Source organism: Muntiacus reevesi, chromosome X (assembly GCF_963930625.1).
Source record: "Muntiacus reevesi chromosome X, mMunRee1.1, whole genome shotgun sequence".
Lineage (NCBI taxonomy): Eukaryota > Metazoa > Chordata > Mammalia > Artiodactyla > Cervidae > Muntiacus > Muntiacus reevesi.
In genome coordinates, this window is record NC_089271.1 from 143,676,325 (window position 1) to 143,703,178 (window position 26,854).

Here is a 26,854-nt window from a genome sequence, read left to right on the forward strand (position 1 = left end):
GTAGGTGTTCCTTCCTATAAATTAAGAGGGTGTTTTGATTTTAGAGAAGAATGGAGATTTAGGTTCAGTGTTTTTGCTTTAAGCAAAAATTATTTTTATATTTTTGCTGGATCAAAATATTTTTTAATATCCTCTGTGGTATAGTAACAAATATCCTTCAAGGATCTTCCCCACAAATTCCTTACAGTCAAATGAGGGTGTACACAGTTCATTTGTATAAACTATAATCACCACATTTTAGTTGACCACATGTTCCTGCTTATAGCTTCAGAAGAAGCAAATCATGAAAATAGACAAAATCCAGAGACTATTGCTTCTCCTCTACCCAGTGCCAAGTGGCACTCAAAAAAATAGAACTGGCCAGAATATAACTGGCTATTTTTTTTTTTTATGAATTTCTTGCTAAGGCACCAAGATCAGCTCTTGGAGCCCTGGGAGTCAAATAGGTATTCATTTTTATCAAACTGAAAATTCTTCCAGACTCACTTAAGTCAATGTCCTCAATGAAATCATTGTACTCTGAGTTTTCTGAAGCATCCAATTACTTCTACTATTAACAAAATAAATAATAACTGCAAAGATAATGATTGGAGCATTATAGATATCTGTCTTGTGGTATATATTAGTCTTTGCTGCTTTCCTTTTGTTATGAATGTTAGTGGTATGTCAAAGACAAGGGTGAAACTAACTACAGGACAGGAAAACATACTAAAGGAATTTAGATTACCTATTTTTTCATATTTCAGTAGAACATGGTGCTTTACTGTGTAGCCTTTCAGAAATCAGAATACTACAGTCTATGCAGTAGTTAAATTTATCTGAAGGTACATTTAAGACAATAGGGGTTTTGTGTTTTTTTGTTTCTTTTTGCCCTTTTGTTTGCTGAATGCAAAGAAGTCTTGAATTACCCTCCTACTCTGAGTAATATTTTCTTTCTCTCATGTGCAATAGGTACATAATTTGAGAAGGTATTTTAAAAATATGGATTGGCCAAAAAGTTCGTTTGAGTTTTTCCATCCCATCTTATGGAAAAACCTGAACTAACTTTTTGGCCAACCCAGTATATACTGTCTCCAAGATCTTATTGTAAGGGAATGGAAATATTCCCATAAGAAGTTATAGCATAAAAATGTCCCAGATAAATGTCAGAAAAAACCCACTGAACACCACAACTGCATGTTTTTAAAATGTAATTACAGGTTAAGAGCATAGGTCCATTAAATGGCATCCTAAGGGACCAGGTAGGTGAAGTATTAGTGCTTGAAGGAGATGCATCTTTTGTTTACCACTTTACTAACATTTTAAGTATTCACAGAGTGAGGATTAATGGACTGTGGACATTGATTTTTTTCAGAGAAGTATTAATAGGATATCCAAGAATTAAAACAATTTTCACAAATGAACAATGTGGATATTCTTTTAGATTTAACTTTTTTCATTGTCAGAAATACAGTCCAAGTATACAGAATAAAGAAAATAGAACTCTACTTTCATTATGAAATTATTTTGCAGAGAGAGAAAAACTTTACTAAATCAGACTTGCTTGAAGTTGGAATTATAGAATAATATTTCATCATTTTGGAGAAGAGCTAGGGCTCATTCTGTGATGAAAGGAAATTTATGGTGTAGATAAGTTCTGCACTGAGAACAGTTACCTTGTACAAGAAAACCATTTTTTCTAGTGCCTTAGGAAGCATTCATTTACATAAAAGCAATTAGACTATTAATTAAAATCATTTTCACTGTTCTTTGAAGCATATTTCTATATTTCATTAGCTTTGATTACATTACTGTTATATGCCTGAAAAAAATATTCTTTCAAATGCCCTTCCAGAGTTCAGTGATTTCCTGTCACACAATCCTTCCTCTTAAAATTTTAACAACATATGAAATGCAGCTTTATTATTTTCAAGTAATACAATAACACAAATGAATTGGTACTAAAATCATGTCAAAGAGAAGCACTACTGGGGATCTTTTAATGAACAGGCAAAGATTGTTTACAGGAAAACAGTTGCTTTTATGTACTGCATAAAAACAGTTTTCTATTCTCTGAAGCAGTTAATCATCTCCCCACTCCTCTAAGTGCCAACCCCACATTTTAAACTTAGATTAAACACTGGTGAGAATTAATGAGGTTTTTCTTACACGCTACCCAAATTCACATAGTATGATACAGATCACTACATCTACAATAGTTTATATAAAGAAGTGAAAGAGTCATTTTAATTTCACGATATTGTGCAATGAAACAAGACCTGAACTGGAGTTTGAACCTTCACCCCATGACTCTGTGTGGGTGTAAGCCCTCTGTGTAGGTGTGTGAATCACTGGTGGTAATCTAGGCAGTTCCTATTGCCAGGGCTTTATATAGAAGCAGCCTAACAAAAGTCATGTCCTGACTGCCAGCTGAAGGTGAGACACCAAATAGCCTCAGGGAGAGACGATGGAGATGAAAAGAACATGTTAATAGCCAGCAAGGCTATTATTAAGTTGAGGAACCCCAACACTTCTGGTATTACTATAGATAGAGTTGTGAAGTACCTAATATTTGTTTGGGAGAGTATATGCTTCTCTTTTTAGCCTCATTCATCAATCATCAGTGAGGGCTTAGTGTTAGTCTGTTACTGTGCTAAGTACTATGTATATTGACATGAACAAAACAAGGTCCCTGGATCTCCAACTGTCTAGTACTGCTTCTAGGTCACAGCTCATCCCATCTGCCATTTTGCACTCAAGTCACTATCAGTGAATTGCTATGGTATCCAAATAGGAAAAGGAGTATGTCAAGGCTGTATATTGTCACCCTGCTTATTTAACTTATATGCGGAGTACACATGAGAAACGCTGGGCTGGAGAAAGCACAAGCTGGAACCAAGATTGCCGGGAGACATATCAATAAACTCAGATATGCAGATGACACCACCCTTATGGCAGAAAGCGAAGAAGAACTAAAGAGCCTCTTGATGAAAGTGAGAGGAGAGTGAAAAAGTTGGCTTAAAGCTCAACATTCAGAAAACTAAGATCATGGCATCTGGTCCCATCACTTCATGGCAAATAGATGGGGAAACAGTGGAAACAGTGGCTGACTTTATTCTGGGGGACTCCAAAATCACTGCAGATGGTGACTGCGGTCATGAAATTAAAAGACGCCTACTCCTCAGAAGGAAAGTTATGACCAACCTAGACAGCATATTAAAAAGCAGAGACATTACTTGGTCAGCAAAGGTCTATCTAGTCAAGGCTATAGTTTTTCCAGTGGTCATGTATGGATGTGAGAGTTGGACTGTAAAGAAAGCTGAGCACCGAAGAATTGATGCTTTTGAACTGTGATGTTGGAGAAGACTCTTGAGAGTCCCTTGGACTGCAAGGAGATCCAACCAGTCCATCCTAAACGAGATCAGTCCTGGGTGTTCATTGGAAGGACTGATGCTGAAGCTGAAACTCCAATACTTTGGCCACCTGATGCGAAGAGTTGACTCATTTGAAAAGACCCGGATGCTGGGAAAGATTGAGGACAGGAGGAGAAGGGGACGACAGAGGATGAGATGGTTGGATGGCATCACCAACTCAATTGACATGGGTTTGGGTGGACTCTGGGAGTTGGTGATGGACAGGGAGGCCTGGCATGCTGCAGTTCATGGGGTCGCAAAGAGTCAGACACAACTGAGTGACTGAACTGAACTGAACTGATTGTATCTGTTGGGCTTCCCTAGTGGCTCAGTGATAAAGAGTTCACCTGCCAATGCAGGAGACATGGGTTCAATCCCTGGGTTGGGAAGATCCCCTGGAGAAAGGAATGGCAACCTACTCCAGTGTTCTTGCCTTGAAAATCCCAAGGGGGCTACAATCCATGGGGTCTCAAGAGTCGGACATGGCTTAGTGACTAAACCACCACCATACCAAAGGAGAGATCAGGGTAAGTTGTTAGTCAAGAAAGTCTTCTAATAGGACATAAATTTTGGCCAAGATTTTAAAGTGAGAAAGAATTGGATAGGAAAAGAGAGGGAATAAATCAAGAAGTGGAATTACTTCATCATCATCATCCTATTATTACCATCTTTTTGAGTGTCTATGATAGAATAAGCACCATGCTAAGTGCTTTCTTTACATATGTTATCTCATTTGATCCTTACTTGATGCTATAAGGTAGTACTGTAGTATACCCACTTTATAGATGAGATGACTAAGAGGAGAAGACTGGAATTCAGAGAAGTTAAATAACCTGTTCAAGACCACACAGCTAGAAAACAAACAGTAGATCTGATATTCAAATCCAGATCTGTCTCCCTACCAAGCCCATGCCCTAAATCACTATGACATGCCACTGCTTCTCATAGAACTCTTGTTACATTTTCTAAAGGCTGAGAGAGAGCAAGCTATGAAATGTAAAATTTGGGAAGATAGAACCAATAGTTGGTCCTTAGCACATACTTGTTAAATCAATAAGTAAATCCTTGCTTTGTAGATGGAAAAAAAAAGACCCCACATTTTTTGTCTCTTTCTATTCCCATGTTAGAAAACCCAATTGTCAGCCAGAACTTGCCCTCCCTAGAAGCTTACATCTTAGTCACTGCAGAACTATCCCTAGGCCCAGGTTATGGATATGTAAACAAGGACAAGTGGCACCCAAGGGTTTTATGCCCTAGTGTTTAATCTCACCTCTTGTTTCCCAGGGGTGATGGGGGAGGTGTCATGTATAATATGCATCAGGTTAGGGCCCTAGCATTTCTCTTTAGGCCTTCTTTAAGCTTCTCTTGTTCAGACAAAGAGCTGCAGTATTCTGAGGAGAAAGGATGTGTTCTTCGTGAAGTGGTCAGAGAAACCATACATCTTCCTTCAGCCAAAATGCAACTTACCCCTCTCTCCATCTGAGTTCTGTTCCAAGAATTCTCCACAAAGCCCTCTAGTAAATATGGCCTTTCTGCATATCCTGGCTTTTTGACAAGACTAATTTTCTAAGAACATTTGCCTGTACAGTTGGAATAGTAATATATTTCTAAGAATTAACCACTGTGGCCTCCAACTGCAACTGATCTTTACCATACACAAGTTACTGAGCATTTAGATGTGGTTATATCCTCTATGAGGCTAATAAAAATAATCAGTGGGAAAATTAATTTGACAAATGGTTATTTGGTCCATGTAAGTATTATTTTAGAGCTAAAATAATGTCAAACATCCTATTTGACTGATTCTCCACTCCTTCTACTCAGCCTCCATCACTGAATTGACTGCTCTGAGGAAAATAACTCAATTTATATTTCCATTTAAAAGCTAAAAATACACACAAGTAAATGTAGGTTGGATTTAATTCAGTTCTGGAATGCAGGGCAACCAGGCATTTAATCATTGCAGTTTTGACATCCTAAGACCTTGACTAGGCTTCCACCAGTTTTTACTAAAAGCATTAGTCATAATAAACAGATCATTTCCCAGAACATTTAATTTATTAAATGGACCCAAATAATTTTTGTCATGAGCTCACTCTTTATAAGGATTTCATATTTTTATGAAACATCCTCTAGATATCTATGTAACACTGGATGCAAGTCCCAACTTACACCTGATTTAAGACTTTAAAAGTTCCATTTGGAAACTTAAGGCTGGTTAGTTTTACTTTCGGGTCATTCAGCATCTATTACCTTCAGTGTACTCTCCCTCCTGCCCACACATTAACATTCTCCTCTTTCACTCTTGTAATCTATAGCCACAGCTCTAGGACCCTACTGATCTCAATTCTTTCATATTTTCATCTTTACTGTATTCAGCTCTGCCCTTCTCAACTTTTTCAAGAGTTCCTTCTCTCTTGTGAATAATTCTCTTATGTTTTATATACACTTCCATCCTTTTACACTGGTAAACCAAGTCCTTTATTTGTCTGAGACAGCTTTACCTTTACACTAATGCTTCCTGGTCTCACATTCATATCATCCTTAGTTATTGTCCCAAATGGAAGATAATTTGTTTTATCTTCATTCTGTGCTCCCCTTTCTATACTGTTCATTACTTTCTTCTTCCACTGCTCTTTCCTCCAAAGTTTCCATTGAGTCTTCCAGATCTCTGGTTCCATGACACATGCTCAACTGGTAAAATTCCCTCATTTCCTCATCACTGAGGGTTATACTAAAATTATGATATTTCCTTATGGTCCCTGACCCATCTTACCCCAGAGAACACCACTTTTCCTTCAGTTACTTTTAATAGAGACAGCTCATCCTTCTGTATCCCACATATTTCAGAGCTATAGGGGGTCTCCTCACTCCCACACGGTTGTTTCCAGACCACTTTCCCCCCACCATCATGAGTAAAACCCATTTCTTGGAAACTCATGTCAGTCAAGAGACTCACGGCACTTGGTTTTACCACCTCCAAGTCCCTCTCTCCCTGTTTGGTCATGGACCTACTTCCTAGTCATTCCCCCATGAACATGAAGACTTTGGCATGTGAATCACAGTCATTCTCTCCACCCTAAGTTCTTCCATCATCCAACAGTCTGGCCTCCTTGTGATTCAACCTCAGGGACATTTGTCTCTATTCCACTGTAGTCACTCCACTGTCATGACCAGACTCTGGACATTATTATCATCCTGATCTGCTCAACTTCTGAAATCTTAACAGAAATATTTCACTTCCTAATTGCCTCCTTGGGTAGCTCTCCCTTTTATGTTCCCACTCCTGATCTTTGAGTTCTTTGCTATCATCTTCTATAACTTTAACATCCACCCACATTGATGACCTTTCCAACACTATGACCTCATAATTCCTTAACCACTTCAGCTCCAACAATCTCAACACTTCTCTGAATAGTGCTTTTTATATTCTGCTTTTTACTAGTTGTGTAAATATTGGTTCTCCCTACTACGTTTTCTTCCTTGAGGGCAATGATCGTGTTTTGGTACTATTTTGTATGGCACCTTGTGTTGTGTATGCTCACCAGAAGAGTATTATTGTGTACTGTTTAAAAGCACAGGTTCTGACGTCAGTATTGCAAACCTTAGTTTTGTAATCTACTAGTTGTTATGACTATGAGGGGAAAGTAAACCAACCTTTCTATGTCTCAGTTTCCATAGATATGAAATGTGAATACTAACACTTTGTACCTTATGGATTTTTGAAATGATTAACTACACTATGTGCAGCACATAGCTAATAGAATATTTACTGTTAACAACTGCCCTCATAAAGGGCAATGAAAACCAGTTTTTAATAGGAATTAGGTAAATACTGAATGAAAAGAACTCCAGATATTAGGGATAATGATATGGAGACAATCATTTTTAAAAAACTGAGAGCAAGTGAATTATTAAGCAAATTTTTATTTCCCTCAATTTGAACTTTCCACTAAGGAGATGCCAGAGACCAATTTATTTAACCACATAGTATCACTATGTATCACTGCATGTAAAGTCATTAGAAAATCACATAATAATATATATTATTAAAATGTAGATACAAATGTGATATATGTCTAAAAATCTAAAACATTAGGTAGAGTACATTGCTCCTTGTATGATGTGATAAGGGATGCTCTGAAATATGATTTCCTCCAATTTTCTGTTCCACAGTTCTGTCAAATGTCCTGATATTATCATCAGAAATCAGGTTTGTTTGTTTAAATCATGTTGTTCCTAGAGACAACTAGTAAAGTTCTCCCTGGGATACTTTATTAAAGTAGCCCTGGCATATCTAATAATTACCTAAATGAGTAGGACATAAGACTTGTGAGTTTAGATGGAAATGGATATAATTTCTTTACATAAAGTCCTTGCTGTCTAGGGAAGGTAAGCTTGAGTGATGGAAGAGAACTAGCTAGGGTAAGAGGACTTAGGAACCAAGGACTGCTGAAAATGGAGAGGTAATTTAAGAGGGACTGTTCAATTGTATGCAATGCCATTCAGGCATTTCTCCATCTAGTTTAGGAGAAAGAGGACAGGAGTTAAGCAGAGAATATATCAATAAACAAAAAGCACATGTTTAAACTTACAAAACATTCCTTGATTAAAAAATATATTCCTAGACTTTAAAATGGAGAAAGGGGAGATAAAATGTCCTTTAAATAGCTCATAGTGAATTTACTCATTTTTTTTTTTCTTGAACCAGCATTCAGAGGTACTGTATCTTTAACTCACTTATAAAAATATAAACTTATGCAGTTGTGTATGTTTGTGTCTATATGGTGTGAGGTGGGGATGGGGAGAGAAAAAGAGAGACAGACACTTGGGAATTTATGTGAGAATATGAGAGAGAGGTACTAAAATCCTGTTATTGTAAGCCAGGTTATAGTAAGGCTTGTGATATTTTCAGAGTTTTGTGAATTCCAAGCATAACCATGGTATTTTCCAGGCCTAACATATTATATACTTGCTGGTACATCTCATGATCATGCTAGTTTTAAAGTAACTTTGTGTCATTCTTTATTTAACTTGTGGTACAATGTGACTGGGCTTCCCAGGTGGCACTTGTGGTAAAGAACCCATCTGCCACTGCAAGAGTTGCAAGAGATGGAGGTTCAATCCCTGGGTCAGGAAGATCTTCTGGAGGAGGGCATGACAACCCGCTTCAGTATTCTTGCCTGGAGAATCCCATGGACAGAGAAGCCTGGTGGGCTATGGTCAATAGGGTCGCAGAGTTGGACACAACTGAAGTGACTTAGCATGCATGCACAATGTAACTGTCAAATATTTTGGTTATAAACCTGTCTTAAGATTTTTCTATTTTACATCTGTCTCTATATTTATTATTCTTTACTATTTTCTATGGCACTTCATCTTGTTTTAATAGACACTTTTTCTAATTTGTCAAGATATTTTAAATTTTCACTTGTGTCTTACAATTTGACACTCAACTGGAAGTCATATGTATAAGCAACAAAAATGTTTTCAATCCTTTTATCAAGGGCACCTGGGAATTCCCTGGCAGTCCAGAGGTTAGGGCTTGGCACTTTCACTGCTGAAGGTGCTGGTGGGATCCCTGGTTGGGGAACTAAGACCCCTCAGCCTGTGTGGTGCAGTCAAAAAAAAGGCACCAATACAATGATATCTAAAAAAAAGAAAAGAGAAATAAAACTGTCCCTTTTACCTATTGTTCCCATAAATATATGCTTACACATATGTATTTATATTATAGCTTGCCAGTAAGGATAACAAGATTCAAAAGCATTACTAAAGTCTTGAAACTGGATAAAGAGTGTCTCCCAGAAACTTCTCTCAAACAACACACTTATTGGTGGAACAGTGGGAGCATTTCTGTACTAAAGTCAGGAACAAGTCAAAGGGGTAGATTTTACCACCACTGGAACCCTAGACAGTAGAATAGGACCACTGGAAAGAATGAAGAGGTACTATTAGTATAAAAGACAAAACTGTAGAGAAAATGGTCATTTATCCTGAAAATTCAAGAACAAATTATTAAAATAAAATAGTTTAACAAAGTGATCAGATATAAGAGCAACATCAAATAGTGATGCAAGGTCAATGTCATTAGCTTCCTTAGGTATCAGCATTAATTATGTTCATTGGAGTATTGTCTATAAAAAAGCAAAGTTGAAAACAACCTAATTGTTCATTAATGAGGAGTGGTTGAATAAGTTATGAGTGTGCTTGCACTATGAAATATTATGCAGTAGTTAAAAATGGATACAATCTAAATATGAATTTATTAACATGGAGATAACTCCAATTCCTACTGTTGAGTGACAAAAGCAAGTTGCAGAATAACTTCATTAATGTGAAAAATAAAAGATAGATTGATTTTGTATTTTCTATTGGTATACATATGCAATAATTTATACAAAAAGCCTGAAAGGTTACCTACTGAATGAATAGCAATGGTTATCTTTTGGGACAGGCCTGAGATTGCAGGCAATGGTCAAGGGAAACTTTATATTTTGTGTTTTTTTTTTTGTGTGTGTGTGTGTGTTTTGTTTTTTTTAAAAGAGGAAGTATTACCTGCATAGGGAAAAATAAAAACAATTTTAGAGTGAAATAGTTTGCTGAATTCACCTAAACTTCATTTGAACTTGTCCATCTTTTCATATATAACAGGGAATTGCTTTTTAGTTTCTTAACCTTTCATTCACTTAACAACTAGTGAAGACTATGCACTATGCTCTGTACAATGAGTGACATGTTCTCTGCCATCCTGGAACTTACAATCAAGTGGGAGAGATGCATAATAAGCAAATGAGACAGTCATTACACTTTATAAGAGATTTCAACAGAAATGAGCACCGAGTTTTGATTGAAATTAATGTGGTCAGAGGAGATTTCTGTGAAGAAGAGACATTTAAACTGGGATTCAGAGTATTGGATACAGTATATCATGTATTGTAGTGATGATGGTGATGAGGAGAAAAACAAGCCCAAAGGGCCTCTCAGAAAAAGCTTCGTGGGTTGGTGAAAATATCTGAGGGTCATAGTGGTTAGGCTTTAGGCAGGATGGGTGGCAGTGTTAAGTTGGGAAGGCAGGCAAAGGCCAGATCATACAAGTCTTTTCAGGCATGGTAAAGTTTAGATTTTATTTGAAGAATAATGTTAAGTCACTGGGGGCGGGGGTTGGTTTTGAGAAGAGAAGCAATGTGATCTGACCTCTATTTTTAGAAGATCGTTCCAGCTGCCATGTCGAGAAAGTAGTGACACAGTTATATTTTTGGAGGCAGCATTATATGAAAACATGAAAGAGAAATGACTTCAGTAGAGGAGACAGCAAGTGCAAAAGCTAGCTCTTTTGGTTTAGAAACAAGAAAGACAGGAGTGGTGGAGGCATAGTAATGTGGGGGAGAGGGGTGTGGAATCAGGTCTCATCACCCAGGGTCTTGTAGGACCTGCATGAAGCCTGGGTTTTATTCTAATTTGGACTGAATTCCATTTTCCACAGGATCACTCTGACTGCTGGGTGGAAGATAAGACTCTGTAGGGGGGTGAGAGTAGGAGGGAGAGCTGCTGGGAGGTTATTGCCATGGTCCAGGTCCCTAGTGACTTAGCTGGTAAAGAGTCCACCTGCCAAGGCAGGAGACGTAAGAGACATGGGTTCGATCCCTGAGTCGGGAAGATCCCCTGGAGGAAGGCATGGCAACCCACTCCAGTATTCTTGCCTGGAGAATCCCATGGACAGAGGAGCCTGGCAGGTTATGGTCTATAGGGGCGCAAAGAGTTGGACATGACTGAATCAACTGAGCACGCATGCAGGTGAGGCATCATATTGGCCTGTGCTTGGGTTGAAGCAGCAGAGGTGGGAAAAGGGATGGATTTCAGGAATGTGTGGGGATTGAATCAACAGGACTTGATGCTTAATGAGATGTGGGAGTGTAAAGAAGAGGGTGCTTTCAAGCACTTTCAGGCTCAAGGCGGGGAATGGTTTATTGGGACTGAGGGCCTGAAAGGGGCCCAGTGTGGCTGGAGCTCAGTGTAGGGGGTGGTGTGCAGGGAGGTGAGAGGAGATGAGGTCAGAGTGGTGGGTACGAGCCAGGTGATTCATGGCCAGGTGAGGACATGGAAACGTGTCTGAATGTACTCTAAGCGCCATGGGAAGTTACTGAAGGGTTTTAAACAAGGTGTGGTCTGGTTTTATTCTCAAAAGCCACTTTGGCTTCAGAGTGGGTAGTAGGCTTAGAGGGGGACAAGAGAGGCAGGGAGATGAGTTAGGAAGTTATTGCAGAGGTCCGATGATGAAGTCTTGGAGATGGTGCCAGGCAGATTTGAGATTCACTTGAAGTGGAACTGATTAGTTTTCTTGAATTACACACACACACACACACACACACACACACACACACACACACACACACACACACACACACACACACACACATGAGCTTATATATAGAAGTGAAAGTCAGTCGCACAGTCGTGTCTGACTCTTTGCGATCCCATGGACTGTAGCCTGCCTGGCTCCACTGTCCATGGAATTCTCCAGGCAAGAGTACCGGAGTGGGTTGCCATTTTCTTCTCCAGGGGATCTTCCTGACCTAGGGATCAAACCCCGGTCTCCTGCATTGCAGGCAGATTCTTTACCAACAGAGCCATTAGGGAAGCGTGTGTGTGTGTGTGTGTGTGTGTGTGTGTGTGTGAAGTTTTTATCATTTTCTCATTTCATTTATATCCTATATTTTTATTTACCCCCTCATTTCTAGGAAAACATTTTTCTAAAACATGTGAGTTTGCTGTTCTGATGAAACTCTTCCTTCCACGCACATAACTGCTTGGGAATTGGTGCATTTGGGGGATTCTGAAAGACTATAGACATCACCCTGTAATCCCCTTCGTTGAACATAGTCAAATAGATAAAGAACCATTTTATCTCTCTCAAATTACTGACTTTGCTGAAATAAACTACAATACATTCAAATCTAATTGCTTCTTAGGGCAATTAACCTATAAATAGCATGTTTAACTTTCAAAAAAACCTGTTCGGTCAGAAAGCCAATACTTAACATATTCATTCAGAATTAATTCATTCATTCTGCATTAATAACTGAGGAGTCCTGCCTTTTCTTGCAGATCTGGGACAACTGGATAGATAGATGTCTCCAAAATATTTGGAAAGGATTGTTAAGAAGTTACATAATTACTTAAGGATACCATAAACATATCTTTCTATTTCCAGTCACATCAAAATGCAAATCCAAACACACTGCAAACTGGGAAACTTAGAATTAAAGCTTTACTGGGCTATATACCATTCTTCCTCAGTGAGAGCACGTCTCAGACTGAAGTCGTCCCCATCAGAAAAAGGATTCTGCTAGTAGGGGGGCTATGAATAAATTGGGCTAAGGAGTAAAGACATTCTGTATCCATATCATGAAACCCCGAGAGGTAAGGAGTGCAGAAGCATCTCTTGGGCTTCTTGGGGACCTTGAAGGCAGGGTATAGAGGGGTGGGGAAGCACTGATACATCAAATGGGGGGAGATAATGTATTTGCACAACAGTAAAGACATAGACATAGTGTATTGTTGATAAGAAAGAGATAAGCAGCTCCTGATATCTGGGACCTGGCTTGGTACTAACAATCAGGACCTTGGTGTTTTCTTATTGAACATAAATAATTTCACAGAGCATCAAAAGTAGAGAAAGTCATTCTGTACCCATGATGGATCAAGACAAAGACAAGACCATTCCATAATTATGTCTGAACCCAGTCAAAATATGAACAGCATCCAAGGCACAAAAATGACCAAACATCTCCCATCCTAACAAACATGAGTGACAACTATTTTTTTTACCAATTATCTGCCAGTTCAGGTTAGTCTTCCCCACTTACAAATAAGATTTATTTAGAAATCCAGTCACAGAATTATCCCCTACTTTCTGACAGCATCCAAATCCAGAACAATGCCAGCTAGAGACCTACTCAGCTTGGTTTTCCCAAGAATTTCCTGGCTTTAGCACTGCAAGACCCACAATCCAGGGAATTCCTGTCTCAGGCAAACTGGGATGTCTGGTCAAAGCCCTGTTTCCTTAAATCCTCCCTCAAGTCATCTGAAGCAAGCCCAAATCCTAGAAATTCTTTCTAAAGCCCTCTTACTGAGATACCGCACCATTTTTGATGGTATGCATTCCCCCTTTGCTGCAGTAAGTAATAAATCCAACTTTTAAAGCTACAGGTCTGTTCCTAGCAGCCTTTGGTTGGAGGGTGTTGACATCAATAAGACATAAGGAGACACAACATTGTGGAAAGGCTAGGGAGGCCTAGCATGGAAAATGAGACTGAAGGAATGAAGAGGTAGTGGGAACCAAGGAAGTGAAAGGGTGCTACTACCCTGAGGGGGCTAGAGTGTGGTTTTCTGAAAAGGTGGTTTTCAGGGGTGATAAAAGATAAGGTGATGGAAGGTAAAGCCTAGAGCTTTTGTAGGAGGAGCAACAGTTGTTCCCCCATGCTCTGTGCCCGAAAAAACATACACACACTAATGAAGGATAGCAAAAACAAACATAATTTTGGCTTATGTTATATAATAATGACTCAGTCTTTAATGGTCTAGGGGTTGATCATTGAGTTTTCACATCCACACGTACTTCCCTATGTTTGTTGTTTGTCAACTGCATTATGTAATAGTTTCTATCTAAGAGAAATTTCTAGGAAGGAAGAACTCTAATGACACACTAGCTGACAGGTTTTATAACTGCATAACACTAAACTTACAATTTTAATTCTTTGGGGTTGAGATCATTCAGTGTTAAAGATCATCATTCATTAATTAAAATAAAGACCCTAAAACAGTGCCTGACATATATGAAATGGCAATAAATATTAACTATTACAATTACTGTGATAATGTTATCTTTTCCCGTGTGCTTATTTTAAAACAGGAGCAATGCTGTAGGTTTTACAAAGGTTTTTGACCACATAACCTTGATTATATTGGTATTATATATTCAATAATAAATGTAATTGCTTTGTTTCTTAAACTCTACTCAGAAACATATACTCAGATGACTGCGTGTGCCTTTTGGAGAGACTTACTGTTTTGGCAATCTTTTAAATTCAATAGCTGGGCACCTACTTTTCAGTAGTTGGCCCCTCATGTTGCAAAGCAAGTTTTGAAAACATGACTACTGTTTAGTCTGATACTGTTTATACTTTTAGAAAACCAGAGGGTTTAGAAAACAGAAACAGTCTCACAGACATCAAAAACAAACTTATGGTTACCAAAGGGGAAAGGTGGGGAAGAAAGATAAATTAGGAATTTGGGGAATAACATATACACACTACTATATATAAAATTGATAACCAATGAGGACCTACTATATATACACATATATATGTGTGTGTTTGTATGTGTGTGTGCATGTGTGTGTGTGTGTGTGTGTGTATATATATATATATATATAAAACTGAATCACTTTGCTGTACACATGGAAACTAATACAACATTGTAAATCAACTATACCTCAGTTATAAAAATTATGCTAAATAAAGCAGGGGAGTAAACAGCAGAATGTGATTGTCCATGTAAAAGGAAACCTTGAATACTTAAGAGTCTCTAATTTGAAACAGAGCACATAGGTTCCTTAGAAGAGGTTTAACTCCTAATTTTCAACAGAAAGCTGCTTCATTTTATTTTTACAAAAATAAAAGTCATCTGTAAAAATATAGGAACACAGGGAATGCTTATGGAGTACTCTTAACTTCAGAAGAAAAAAAAGGTGAATACTTGGGTTCTGGTGATGTCCAGCATATGTTATAAAAGGTAGCAAGTAGAGTTTTGTACATTTACAACAATTTTGTACTGCTAAAGACCATGTTACCTGGTTTTTCAATACCCAGAGAAACAAGCAGCTTGGTTTTCAAACATTAGTACCAAATTGCCATATTGTATGTACACAACCTGGATGTTTCAATCATTCTACTAAACACAAATTTGATTTTTTTCTTACAATTCTGAAATCTGGTTGATTTAATTTACATTAATTTTCTCAAACACCAAATTTGGTGGTGAGAATACTAATTATCCTGATATTGCATTCAACCAGATCTTACCCTGTTTGAAATTATTTTTTTCCTTTGGCCAAGTCTGGGGTCGAAAATACCTATATCCACCTAAAGTACAGAAGACTTGTTTCAGAAGTCTACTTCTTCACTTGTTTAAAACCATTTATTTTGAAACTGGTATTTTTAAAAAAATAAACAAAATAAATACAGTAATTCTAAGAGGTAAATTCCTTTACAAAGTTAATACATTAGATAATTATATTTACTTGAGTCATAAGTAAACATTTTTAAGGGAAATCTTTACTTTAGGTGTGACTTACAGAGATATCCAATTTCAGCCATACCATTTTAAATGTATAATGTTTCTTACAGAGTAGTTTTATATGTATTAGTCCCACAAATATTAAAATCTCACATGCATATAGCAGATAGTTGAATTCTCATTTCTGTAAACATTTTGAACACTTAAAACATGCTACTGTTTGATAAAAATAATGAATCAGTTTTGCAGTTACTGCATACTTGAATACATACAACCCTGAATCAAAATGAAAAGTACAAATTAAGAATGAAATTAAAACATTTATATCTTCTTTAATGTTTACAGATAAAGGCACATTTATTAAAAAGCAATTATATAATACTCACTGAGAAAACTAATAGAGCTAAGAATATCATGAAGGAAAACAGGAACCACTTCCTGAATTGCTTTTGTTCTTGAAACAAATTAATTCCAAATACTAATAGTAAAGTAACTCAGAGTAGTGCCGGGCAAAAAAAATTTTAAATACACTTGTTTAACAGTCTCATTGCCAGATCCTAGAGCCATTCTAGATAGAAATACCATTTTAAGATAAACAAAGACATTAACACTCTTTGGGAATCAGTTCTTACCGAAATTTGCCATCTGTATCGTCTGGTTGCCAGTCTCTGGAAGATTGTAAATCACAACAGCATCAGCATTTCTTCTGCCCGCTGTTTGAATTTTTTCTGAAAATGTACAATTACCTCTTTCTATCAGCGCAATCCAGGGCTTCTTAGTATAGGTAAACTCAGTGTTGTAGTCACAAGCTTGGTAGTTATTGTTCTTAGGGATTCCTACCACCCCCATAGCATTAGCTACTGGTGAGGCTAAGCCATAAACACCACATTCGCACGTCTCTACTGAAGTGTAGTTGCTGGTTTCATTGTAATAAGTCACAGTCACATAGGCATTAATTGAAAAAGGTGCTGTGATTTTAAATAAAAAGGTAAAAATTACCAGCAGCTGAAAACAACTGGACTTAGTCTCCTGGTTCATTGTTCATTCGAGCATAAAATTTAAGATGTCTGCTGATTTTTCCAACTGTCACCATTTGTCCATGCAGGTCCCTGCTAAGCAGAAGTTTGAAATTTCAGTTGCAAGTAGGTAACTGATCTCACCTCTAGCAATGTAAGCTCTGAATACATCAGCTCTATTTCACTTTACTTAGCTATATTCCCCTTTGCCCGTCCCTCCTCCAACTGTACACACATATAACCTTTAATCAGGACTGCCTTAGCGATAAATAACACCATCAACTTTATTCTACATGTCAACTTATCAGGATTGGATGACTTCCTGCATTGACATTTTTTCCTTCTTATTGTTCCAGTTAATGAACTTTCATAAACATGGAGTGGATTAGAATGAGGAACTGGACTCTTGGGACTCCCACGTGACAAAATGAAAGTCCCCTCTCTCAGATTATCTAAAACACCAAACTGGTTTTCCAAGCCCTGCTGAAATATGCTATCAACCAGTTCAGCCGGAAGTAAGTTATTATCTGTCATTTTAATTGCTATGGCATTGGTGGAATTGATTTTGCAGCCTTTTTTGGTCTTATTCTTTGTGGAATTTTTCTTAACAATCTCCCCAAGGAATATCTTCTGCTACCTTGTTTATTCATTGAAAGTGAAACATATTCCAGTCACTACAGATCATTTGAAGTACAATGCCTTGCCAGTGGTGGGCACTCAAATATTTCTCAACTGATTGATACCTATGATGTGATGCATTCCATTAATTTTTATGTCCCATGTCTTATATTCTAACAAAAGATTATTCAAGGTTTATCTCCTAACATTTAGAATTAAAAAAAAATTATTGGAGTGTAGTTGCTTTACAATATTGTGTTAGTTTCTGTTGTAGAGCACAATCAATCAGCTTTATGTATACATACACCCCCTTTTTTGGATTTCCTTCCCATTTAGGTCACCACAGAGCACTGAGTAGAGTTCCCTGCGCTAAAAGTAGGTTCTCATTAGTTATCTATTTTTTACACTTTGTTTAGTTGTTAAGTCATGTTTGACTCTTTTGTGACCCCATGGACTGTAGGCCCCCAAGTTCCTCTGTCCGTGGGATTTCCCAGGCAAGAATATTGGAGTGGGTTGCCATTTCCTTCTCCAGGGGATCTTCCCAATGCAACCTGCATCTCCTGCATTGGCAGACAGATTCTTTACCACTGTAAGCTGTTTTTAATCAAGAGTGCACTGGACACTAGCAGCAGTTGGGCATACATTGGTATGTTGCTGGGAAAGGTAGATTGCAATGTGTGCCAAGGGCTGGTGAAGGAGTAGATGAATGGACAACAAGACAGAGATATCAGGAGTCTGATTGGGCCAAGAGTCAAAAAAACAGACAAACAGGTCTCAGACTGACAAAGTAGAAAGACACCAGGTCAAAAGGAAGGCAGAAACAATGGTAGTCTGAAGTCCAAGGAAAATAGTCTGGAATAAGGAATACCACTAGAGTCAATGGGACAGGACAACAGAAAGCAGGAAAAGAGGAGACATAGTTGAAGATGACCAATGAAGCTATTTCCATCCCACTCCCCCAACTTGTTCATTCCTGGGCATCTGAAGTATTAGCGTTGGGAGTGGACCCTGCACGTGGAAACAAACAGTTAACATCAGAAGGGAGTTCAGGGAATCTGCAGTAGAAACTTATGGATAAACTCCAGCAAATTCACAATACAAATATTATGAACCTTTCTATCCTGTTACAGCTGCTGATTACTCATGGGTGTATCCCCTCTCTCACAGTACCTGATATTAGTAACAACTTACACACAGTAACCACTCAATAATTACTCATGGAATTGAACTGAAAAGTTTAAAGGTCTTGTGTATTAGCTTATGGTCTATTTAAGAGTAAATGTAAGTAGTTTATTGTTTTGCTATTAGCACTATCATTTTGACGTCAAAACTCATAATAAAGACTACTCACTAGACAAAACTATAAAACTGAAAATAGAAGTATTATTGTCAGAATGATTAATCTGCTGATTGCTAATAGATATTTGTGATCAATTCAACAGATAATTCATTAGTAAAGTTCTAGAGATTTAACCTTCTATACTAGTTATTAAATTGATTCTAAAAGGAAAATCATTATATGATTTTAAATGACAACTTTGCATAACACTTTGTGGCAGTGCTCATGAGAAAACTTTGCTGAACTATTTTAAATTGCTCTGAAGGTTGAAGTGCATGACTTTATATGGTAGCTAGCATTATATACCTTGTATATAAGTGCCTTTATGTTTCCTTTTATAGCTTTCAGAGTCACACCTTACAAAGATAATTTTAAATTGTTTTTAAAATTTTGCAGTTAAGTAAAATTAGTCTTAGAACAATAAATACCCATCAGTGTAGTTTTCCAGTTGACTCAAGGTAATTTGCTGGGGGATGAGTAGTCTAGTATTTATTCAGTGTTTTTAAGATTTTCTCTGTGAACACCTACAGTAGAATCATTTGGAAATTTATCAAAAGTGAAGATTTCTGGTTCCTACTACCAGTCATCCTGAATCAAAATCAGAGGGAAATATCCAGGAATCCATATTTTAAATAGCTCTCCAGGTAATTCTCATGCTCTCTACAATTTAAGAACTTTATTTTTTAAATTTATTTTTAATTGGAGGTAATTGCTTTACACTATTGCATTGCTTTCTGCCATATATCAATGGGAATCAGCTGTAAGTATATGTATGTTCTCTCCCTCTTGAATCTCCCTCTGGCCTCCCACCCCATCTCACCCCTCTAGGTTGTTGCAGAGCATCGGATTTGAGCTCCCTGCATCATACAGCAAATTTCTACTGGCTATCTAATTTTACATACGGTAGTGTATAGGTTTCAGTGCTACTCTCTCAATTCGTCCCACCCTCTCCCCCGTGTCCACAAGTCTCTTCTCTATGTCCGCATCTGCTGCTGCCCTGCAGATAGGTTCATCAGTACCATCTTTCTAGATTTCATTATATGTGTTAATATACAATTTAAGAACTTTAGATCATACAAGTTGTACATGAAGAATAGTGTGGTATCTAGTTGTAGTTTTAACAGATTAGCTGCTGTCATTTAATTTCAACCTCATAGTGCTTCAACTTCCAATCTATAACGGTTTGATGTTTTAATTCTTATGTTATATTGCAGTATAGCTGATTAACAATGTCGTGATCTCAGGTGGACAGCAAAGGGATGCAGCCATACACATACATGTATCCATTCTCCTCCAAACTTCCCTCCCATCCAGGCTGCCACATAACATTGAGCAGAGTTCCCTGTGCTATACAGTAGGACCTTGTTGGTTATCCATTTTAAATGTAGCAGTGTGTACCTGTCCATCCCAAACTCCCTGACTATTCCTTCTCCCCAAGGTTTGATGTTTGTTTGTACTTTAGGTGCTTCTCTGAACATTCATGAAGTTCTCTTACAAGACAAAATGTTGTGCATGTGCTGACACGGCAGCAGTAAGTTCTCCTAGACTTTTTCTTCATTGACACAATCAAAGAGGTTGGATTAGAATTGACCTATCAAGTCTTTTCTGGATCTGACATGCTAGAACTCTTACAAAAATGAAAGTTGTTTCAAAGCTCTGAGGTTTTTTTCCCCTTTTTGTCAGAACAATTCAAGATGAAGCTGCATTGAGTGTAGGTGAAACTACAGCACCTAGATAGGAGGTTAAGTTCCATGTACTGGGTAAAGCTTGAGCTCTAATAAAACTAAGAAGTGCTTGAAATGGTATATAACTTTAGTGGTGTACAAACTTGCCTGCACATTAGAATCACCTGGGGAGCTGTTACCTATCTTGATGTCCATGCTACACCCAGATCAGAAACTTGGGGTGAGGGTGACACGTTGGCATAGTCATTTTTTAAACTCCCGAGGTGATACCAATATGAAGCCAGTTTGAGAACCACTGTTGTGTTTCAAACATTTGATACTATTGGACTTTTTCTATTGCTTGTACCTTTATTAAGTACCTTAATACATATTAAGAATCTTAGCAAAGGTATGTAGTATTAATAAAGGCGTAGAGAAGGGAATCACTTCCCTTAAGCAAGAAAAATTTCAGGTTTTTCCATGATTGAGTAAGAGCTATGATAAACCTATCATTTATAGATGAAGTACAGGGCTTACTAGATACAAGAATGGTATCTAATACAGATGCTTCTTGATTATTAAGAGCAAACTTCCAATTCTGGACTGGGTGACTAACTTGGTGTATGTTCAAAGCAAGTAAGTTAACTTTAATATTAGCCCAAGCCAAATAAAAGTGTCACAAGGCCATATACAGCCACAAAGGAAGCAAGGAAAAGTATTCTTTATTCTAGGTAGCTATCTGCTTAGCTAAAAGTGGAGAGAACCGTTGTTCTATGAGAATAGGTATTAGGGTACAGCTAGCAGTCTCTGCAAACCTCCTTATAGTCCACTCTCTTTCCAGAAGCCAGTGACCACTCTAAAACATTATGAATCCAATCAAAGCATATCACTGGCCACAAACCATTTACTGGCTTCCTAGAGCTCTGAAGGGGCTTCTCAGGTGGCTCAGTGGTAAAGAATCCGCCTGCCAATGCAGGAGACACAGATTCGAATCCTGGGTTGGGAAGATCCCCTAGAGAAGGAAATGGCAACCCACTCCAGTATTCTTGCCTGGAAAATCCCACTGACGGAGAAGCCTGGTGGACTACAGTCCATGGGGTTGCAAAGAGCCGGACAAAACTGAGCAACTGAGCAAGGACACAGCATGGAGAGTCCATATTGGCAGAAGGTACCTAGCTATATTTAATAACATCAAATGCTAACCAGTGTCACAAAATAAGGGTTTCAAATTTCTTTAAAGACCTAGTCTTAATGTGAATAAAATTAATGCAGGATAAGTCCAACAAAGAAATAAAAGTGACAGAAGAAAAGGTGCTCAGATTCTTAATAGCTTACCAAAGGATTTAAATGTACCATCTCATGTACCATCTAAAATTAGAAACTTCAGTTTGTGGTCTTGTGGTAGACTGTGTAATATTTTATAATTTACAAACCAGGTTTTTAATATAAAAGTGATACCATAGTAGTGTACTTGTGTTGATTTGGGAAGAATCAGCACTTACTGTCACTTGAAGATAAGGTCTTCTGATGTGATACTTTGCTATTTTTCTTAGGAAATCACCATAGTACCTATTCAATTTTTCTGTAACTGGAAATGTAGACACAGATGTTAAAACTCCAAATTTGAATAGAAACATTACTATAAAATTAATTGCCATGGAAGTTGTCTTTAAAGATCTTGAATCTTGAAAAGTATTTCATATTTCTCATTCAATATGAGAACAGAAATCACACCTGTTAAAGTGTGTAATTTTGCAATCTCAGTCTGAGGGTTTTTTAGTCAACAGTTATTTAAGTATTAACTTTTCCCTTCTCCAACATTTATGTGGCACTAAAACTGAACTGCCTATTTAAGTTTCTAATAGCTTAATATGAAAACCCAGATTCTATTTGATAAACAAGTTTTAAACCCATATGGAAGAATCATACTGGCTCATTTAGCAAGTACATGTAGGTCTATTATAGGTCAAAAATATGGAGGAAAGACACCAAATACATTCAGAAAGAGACAAGTTTTAACTTCTTTAATAATACTTCAAAATTTTAACACGAGGAGGATTCACTATTTTAATTAACTTTAAACACAATTTTAAGAACAAAAGACCACACACTGGTCATAACATTTAGAAATTCAAAGGGTATGAAGTCACAATAGGGTGGAAAACCTTACAACAACTGAATTCGGTATGCTCATTGTACAGCTGACCAAACTAAAGGCCAAGGCAACTGGAATATAACAATCCACATGTGCTTTTGAAAATGACAGAAACTACTTCGGTTATGAGAAATGCAGGTTGACTGCTTTAGAGGAATGTAATCCTCAAATTAGCAATTTAGAATTTTCCACTGTAGTCTATGGCCATACCACCTGTCTGTGCCTGATGTTGTCCAATCTCAGAAGCTAAGCAGGGTCAGAGTATGGTTAGCATATGACCACAAACTTCTGGTTAGAACCTGGATGGGAGAATTCCATCATAATCCAATTAAAAATGGAAAGATGCTAAATGGCCATGAAAAGTTACTCTTGTAAGTTGGGATGCCTTAATGCTGAGGCTGTAGAATAAAATGGCTACACAAATAGCCACCTCTGGTGGCTCAGATGGTTTAAAAAAAATCTGCTTGCTAACGCAGGAGACCTGGGTTCCAGGTCAGGAAGATGATCACAGGGAAGGGAATGGCAACTCACTCCAGTATCTTCCCTGGAGAACACTATAGACAGAGGAATCAGTGGGCTACAGTCCCTGGGGGTGGCAAAGTTGGTCACGATGGACACTTTCACAAATAGAACAGTGAACACAAATTCTAAGTCAAGATAATACTCATATAGAAACAAGTAACATGAATTTTCTTGATACACAAGAATTGTTTTGATGATCTTTTCAAGTAATGAATTTAAAATGAAGTGTGGTAGCTCCAAAAACTTTAGAATTTAAGTAATATTCTTGCTGAGAAATGGTTATTGAAATCACAAACAAAATGACAGAATATCTTTAAAGCAATTCTTTATAACCTTTAGTAATTTCATTTGCCAATTTTTAAGAAGTTTTATTTGGTTCATAAATTTTGTGCAAATAGACTTCTGCTTTGTTGTTCCCCAAACTACAGATATCCAAGATACAGATGACATGTGATCTATCCATTTTAGCTACTGCTTTGATAATATCACCTAAAAGTAAAACAGATGAAAAGTATTGTAAAATAGATAAATATTTACTTGGATTAAGTATCACAAAAGCTGATTTTTCTTATAATTAACAGTGTCTCTTATTTTCCCCGTCTTCCCTCCAATTCATCACACATATTCATTGAGTTATGTCACAGTAATCTCTGCAGATAACAGTGAATACATCAAACAAATGTTACAAAAAATGTCAATATACAAGCTGGTACTCCCCATAATTAATTAATTAACTAAATAAATCTACATATTTTCAAGGTCATTTAGGTGCCAAGTAAACAGTTTCCTAGTACTCCTCAAGGATATACAAAGAATAAACTTTTCTATTTTGAAATTCAATTATCTATTATTTACAAAACTTCTAAGACATAAAGCGAAGTAAGAATAATAATTGAAGCTGCTTTTAAAGTATATTTCCTTTGAAGTAGCTTTATTAACTAACACTTAGCTTTGGATATTCTTAAGCACCTTTATCAAGAGGGGATTGGCTGAGACATTAATGAAAATGGCAGAGTACAGAATTTCAGGGCTCTCTCTCCCTCCACTAAAGCAACTTATAAGCTGGCAAAAAGCTCTCAGATCAGCTTTTGCAGAACTCTGGAATTTAGAACAAAACTTAACCACCTGGTGAAAGATTAATGAAGAGAGATTCTGCTGCACTGTGATAAGAGTGTGCTTGTTTTGAATTGCCCACCTACTCCCCAAATCAGCAACAGTCATGAAGATGGCAGCTTGCCCTCCTGGTACAGGTTGCTAGCATCAGAGGGAGCAATGCTGACCTTTTTCTCAAAGATGTGGTTGTGTATTTTTGATCTGTTAGGCAGCTCCCTCAAGGTCAGATGCAAGAAACTGCTTTTGTTTTACCCAATTTGGAGCATCCCCACGACTAGGGTAGCTTTCCCAGTGGCTTTTGCTGAAAGCATATTAAGGCAAAAGCATTGATCAGAGCAGACAGAACAGGAGATAAAGTTGGGACAAGTAATAGACAGACCAAAAAGCCTGGGGAGGAAGAAGATGTGGAAAGAGATGTGGTGGGGGGGAGTATTATTGGCTTTTTAAGACTTCCTGTGTATTTCAAGGAATCAAGGTGGCCATGTATATGCCCAGCGCTGTACGCATGTTCAGAAAAGGTCTGAGAAAACACTCAGTGTTCACCTCTGGCTAACCATCAGTCTCTGCAGAGCAGAAATGAGGGCTAAGACAGGATCATAAACAACTGGCTAAGTACTGAAGGGGCTTCCCTGGTGGCTCAGTATTAAAGAATCCACCTGTCAATGCAGGAGATGTGGGTTCAATTCCTGCGTGGGGAAGACCCCTGGAGAAGGAGAGCCTGCAAACCACTCCAGTATTCTTGCCTGGAGAATCCCATGGACAGAGGAGCCTGGCAGGCTAATCCATGGGGTCGCAAAGAATTGGACACAACTGAGCGACTAAACAACAACAAAGCACCAAAGGGGTGCCACAACACAGAGTCAATCTGCAAAAAATGAGAGAGTACTGTTTTTCTTTTCTTCCTTTTCTTGGGTAAAATGGTATTTAAGGAATCTCTTTCAAAATAGTACCTGACCACTACTAAGCTACTGTATCACAGATTTCTGTGACTACACATGACAAAGATTTCATTTTAAATATGAGAAGATTAAAACATTTAGAGGTTAAATAAAATAACCAAAGTCACAGGGTGATTCTAAACTGGACAGTCTGGCATCAAGGTATGGGCTCTGAACCTTTTGTGCTAGAGCTACTTCTCTAAAAAATGTGCTAAAAGGCTAGCAGTGCATCTACATTTTATGGGGCCTGAAAAGGTACAGTATTTGAGGGCCCTCTTTATGAAACAGAAAGAAAAATACCTCAAAAAAAAAAAAAAAAAAAAAGCCCAGAAGGGCCTTGAACGGGATTTATGCAAGTGAGAACTCCTGGAGCTTAGATTTCATCAGCTTCACATGAAAGCCACATCTGCCACAAAATCTGATGATTTTTTTTTTTTACATCTTTAATAGTTTTACTTATTTTTGTCTCTGCTGGGTCTTTGTTGCTGCATGGGCTTTTTTTTAGTTGCAGAGTGGGGGCTAGTTGCAATGCACAGGCATCTCACTGTGGTGGCTTCTCTTGTTGTGGAGCACAGGCTCTAGGCACGTGGGCTTGACTAGTTGTGGCATATGGGCTCAGCAGTTGTGCCACATGGGCTTAGTTGCTCCGAGGTATGTGGAATCATTCTGGACCAGGGGTCAAACCCACGTCTCCCACACTGGCAGGTAGACTCTCTACCACTCAGCCACCAGGGAAGCTCCTGATGAATTATTTAAAATTGTGCAAGTTCACTAACACACAATGAATATAATAAAAGCGCTAGGTCTTCCCTGGTGGCTCAGTGGTAAAGAATCCATTTGCCAATGCAAGAGACCTGGCTTTGATCCCTGATTCGGAAGGATCCCACATGCTGCAGAGCTACTAAGCCTGTGTGCAACAACTACTGAGCCTGTGCTCTAGAGCCTGGGAGCCATAACTGCTGACCCCATGTACTGCAACTACTGAAGGCCTTGTGCCCTAGAGCTTGTGCTCTAAAACAAGAGAAGCCACCAGAACAGAAGCCCGTGCACTGCAACTAGAGAGTAGCCATCCTTCCCCACTCCACAACTAAAGAAAAGCCCATGCAGCAACAAAGACCCAGCACAGTGAAAAGATTAAAAAAAAAAACTTGCTAGTACTATATAGTTTTCTTTTTCTTTGATTGGAATGGACTTTAATCCAGATGATTTGGAAAGATTTTAAGATCTTCAGATTTGATGCTAACAACAGAAACCCAAACCTTAATAATTCTAATTGTTATCATGTCATTTATAAATATTGAGTTACGCAGTACCTGCAACAAAATGTATAAGTGAGTCTTCTGTTTAGGACTCTGCCTACTTGTGTAAATGACAACCTCTCTGTGCTTCAATCTGCTCATGTAGTAACTACATCATAGGCTGCTGTGAGGATTAAATGCATGAAAAAGCACTTTGGTAGCTGACCTAACAATTAAATGTCAGCAACCATCATTTTCTACTTAAGAAAAACTGGTATTAAATTACAAATTTTTGGAGGTTTTCGTTAAATGTAATATTGCTCCTCTTGTTATCATACTGATTCTTTTCTATTTATAAATGTCCATTTTGATAGGCAGTAAAACAAAGTGTCTTACAAGTTTTAAATAGATAAAATGTGCTTTACACAGTTGCCTATAAAAAGTGCTTTATGTAATCCAAGCAATTCATACTATAAACTTCATTCTTGTTGTATGCAACTTTTGCTATCATGTAAATAAGTTTAAGTAAACAGAACTAATAGATACCCTGCTTAAAAAA

General features: G+C 37.7%; 2 protein-coding genes across 4 annotated transcripts in view; both read right to left on the reverse strand.

Moving 5' to 3' along the window:
* The window catches only part of RNF128 (ring finger protein 128), a 101,151-nt gene extending 84,346 nt beyond the window's left edge, over positions 1–16,805 (reverse strand). Inside the window, exons 1-2 of one of the 2 annotated variants that reach the window (XM_065916483.1) lie at positions 16,439–16,805; positions 16,325–16,360 (exon numbers count right to left, since the gene is read on the reverse strand). In XM_065916483.1, the coding sequence (XP_065772555.1) occupies positions 16,325–16,360; positions 16,439–16,730 (328 nt within the window). In that variant the 5' untranslated portion in view covers positions 16,731–16,805. Of the gene's footprint in view, positions 1–16,324 lie in introns of both variants that reach the window. The other variant, XM_065916482.1, reaches the window with a different exon arrangement.
* A 5,517-nt stretch (positions 16,806–22,322) lies between these two features.
* Positions 22,323–26,854, reverse strand: part of RADX (RPA1 related single stranded DNA binding protein, X-linked) — a 72,847-nt gene continuing 68,315 nt past the window's right edge. For both annotated transcript variants that reach the window (XM_065916480.1, XM_065916479.1), the window contains exon 14: positions 22,323–23,495. In XM_065916480.1, the coding sequence (XP_065772552.1) occupies positions 23,365–23,495 (131 nt within the window). In that variant the 3' untranslated portion in view covers positions 22,323–23,364. The remainder of the gene's footprint in view (positions 23,496–26,854) is intronic.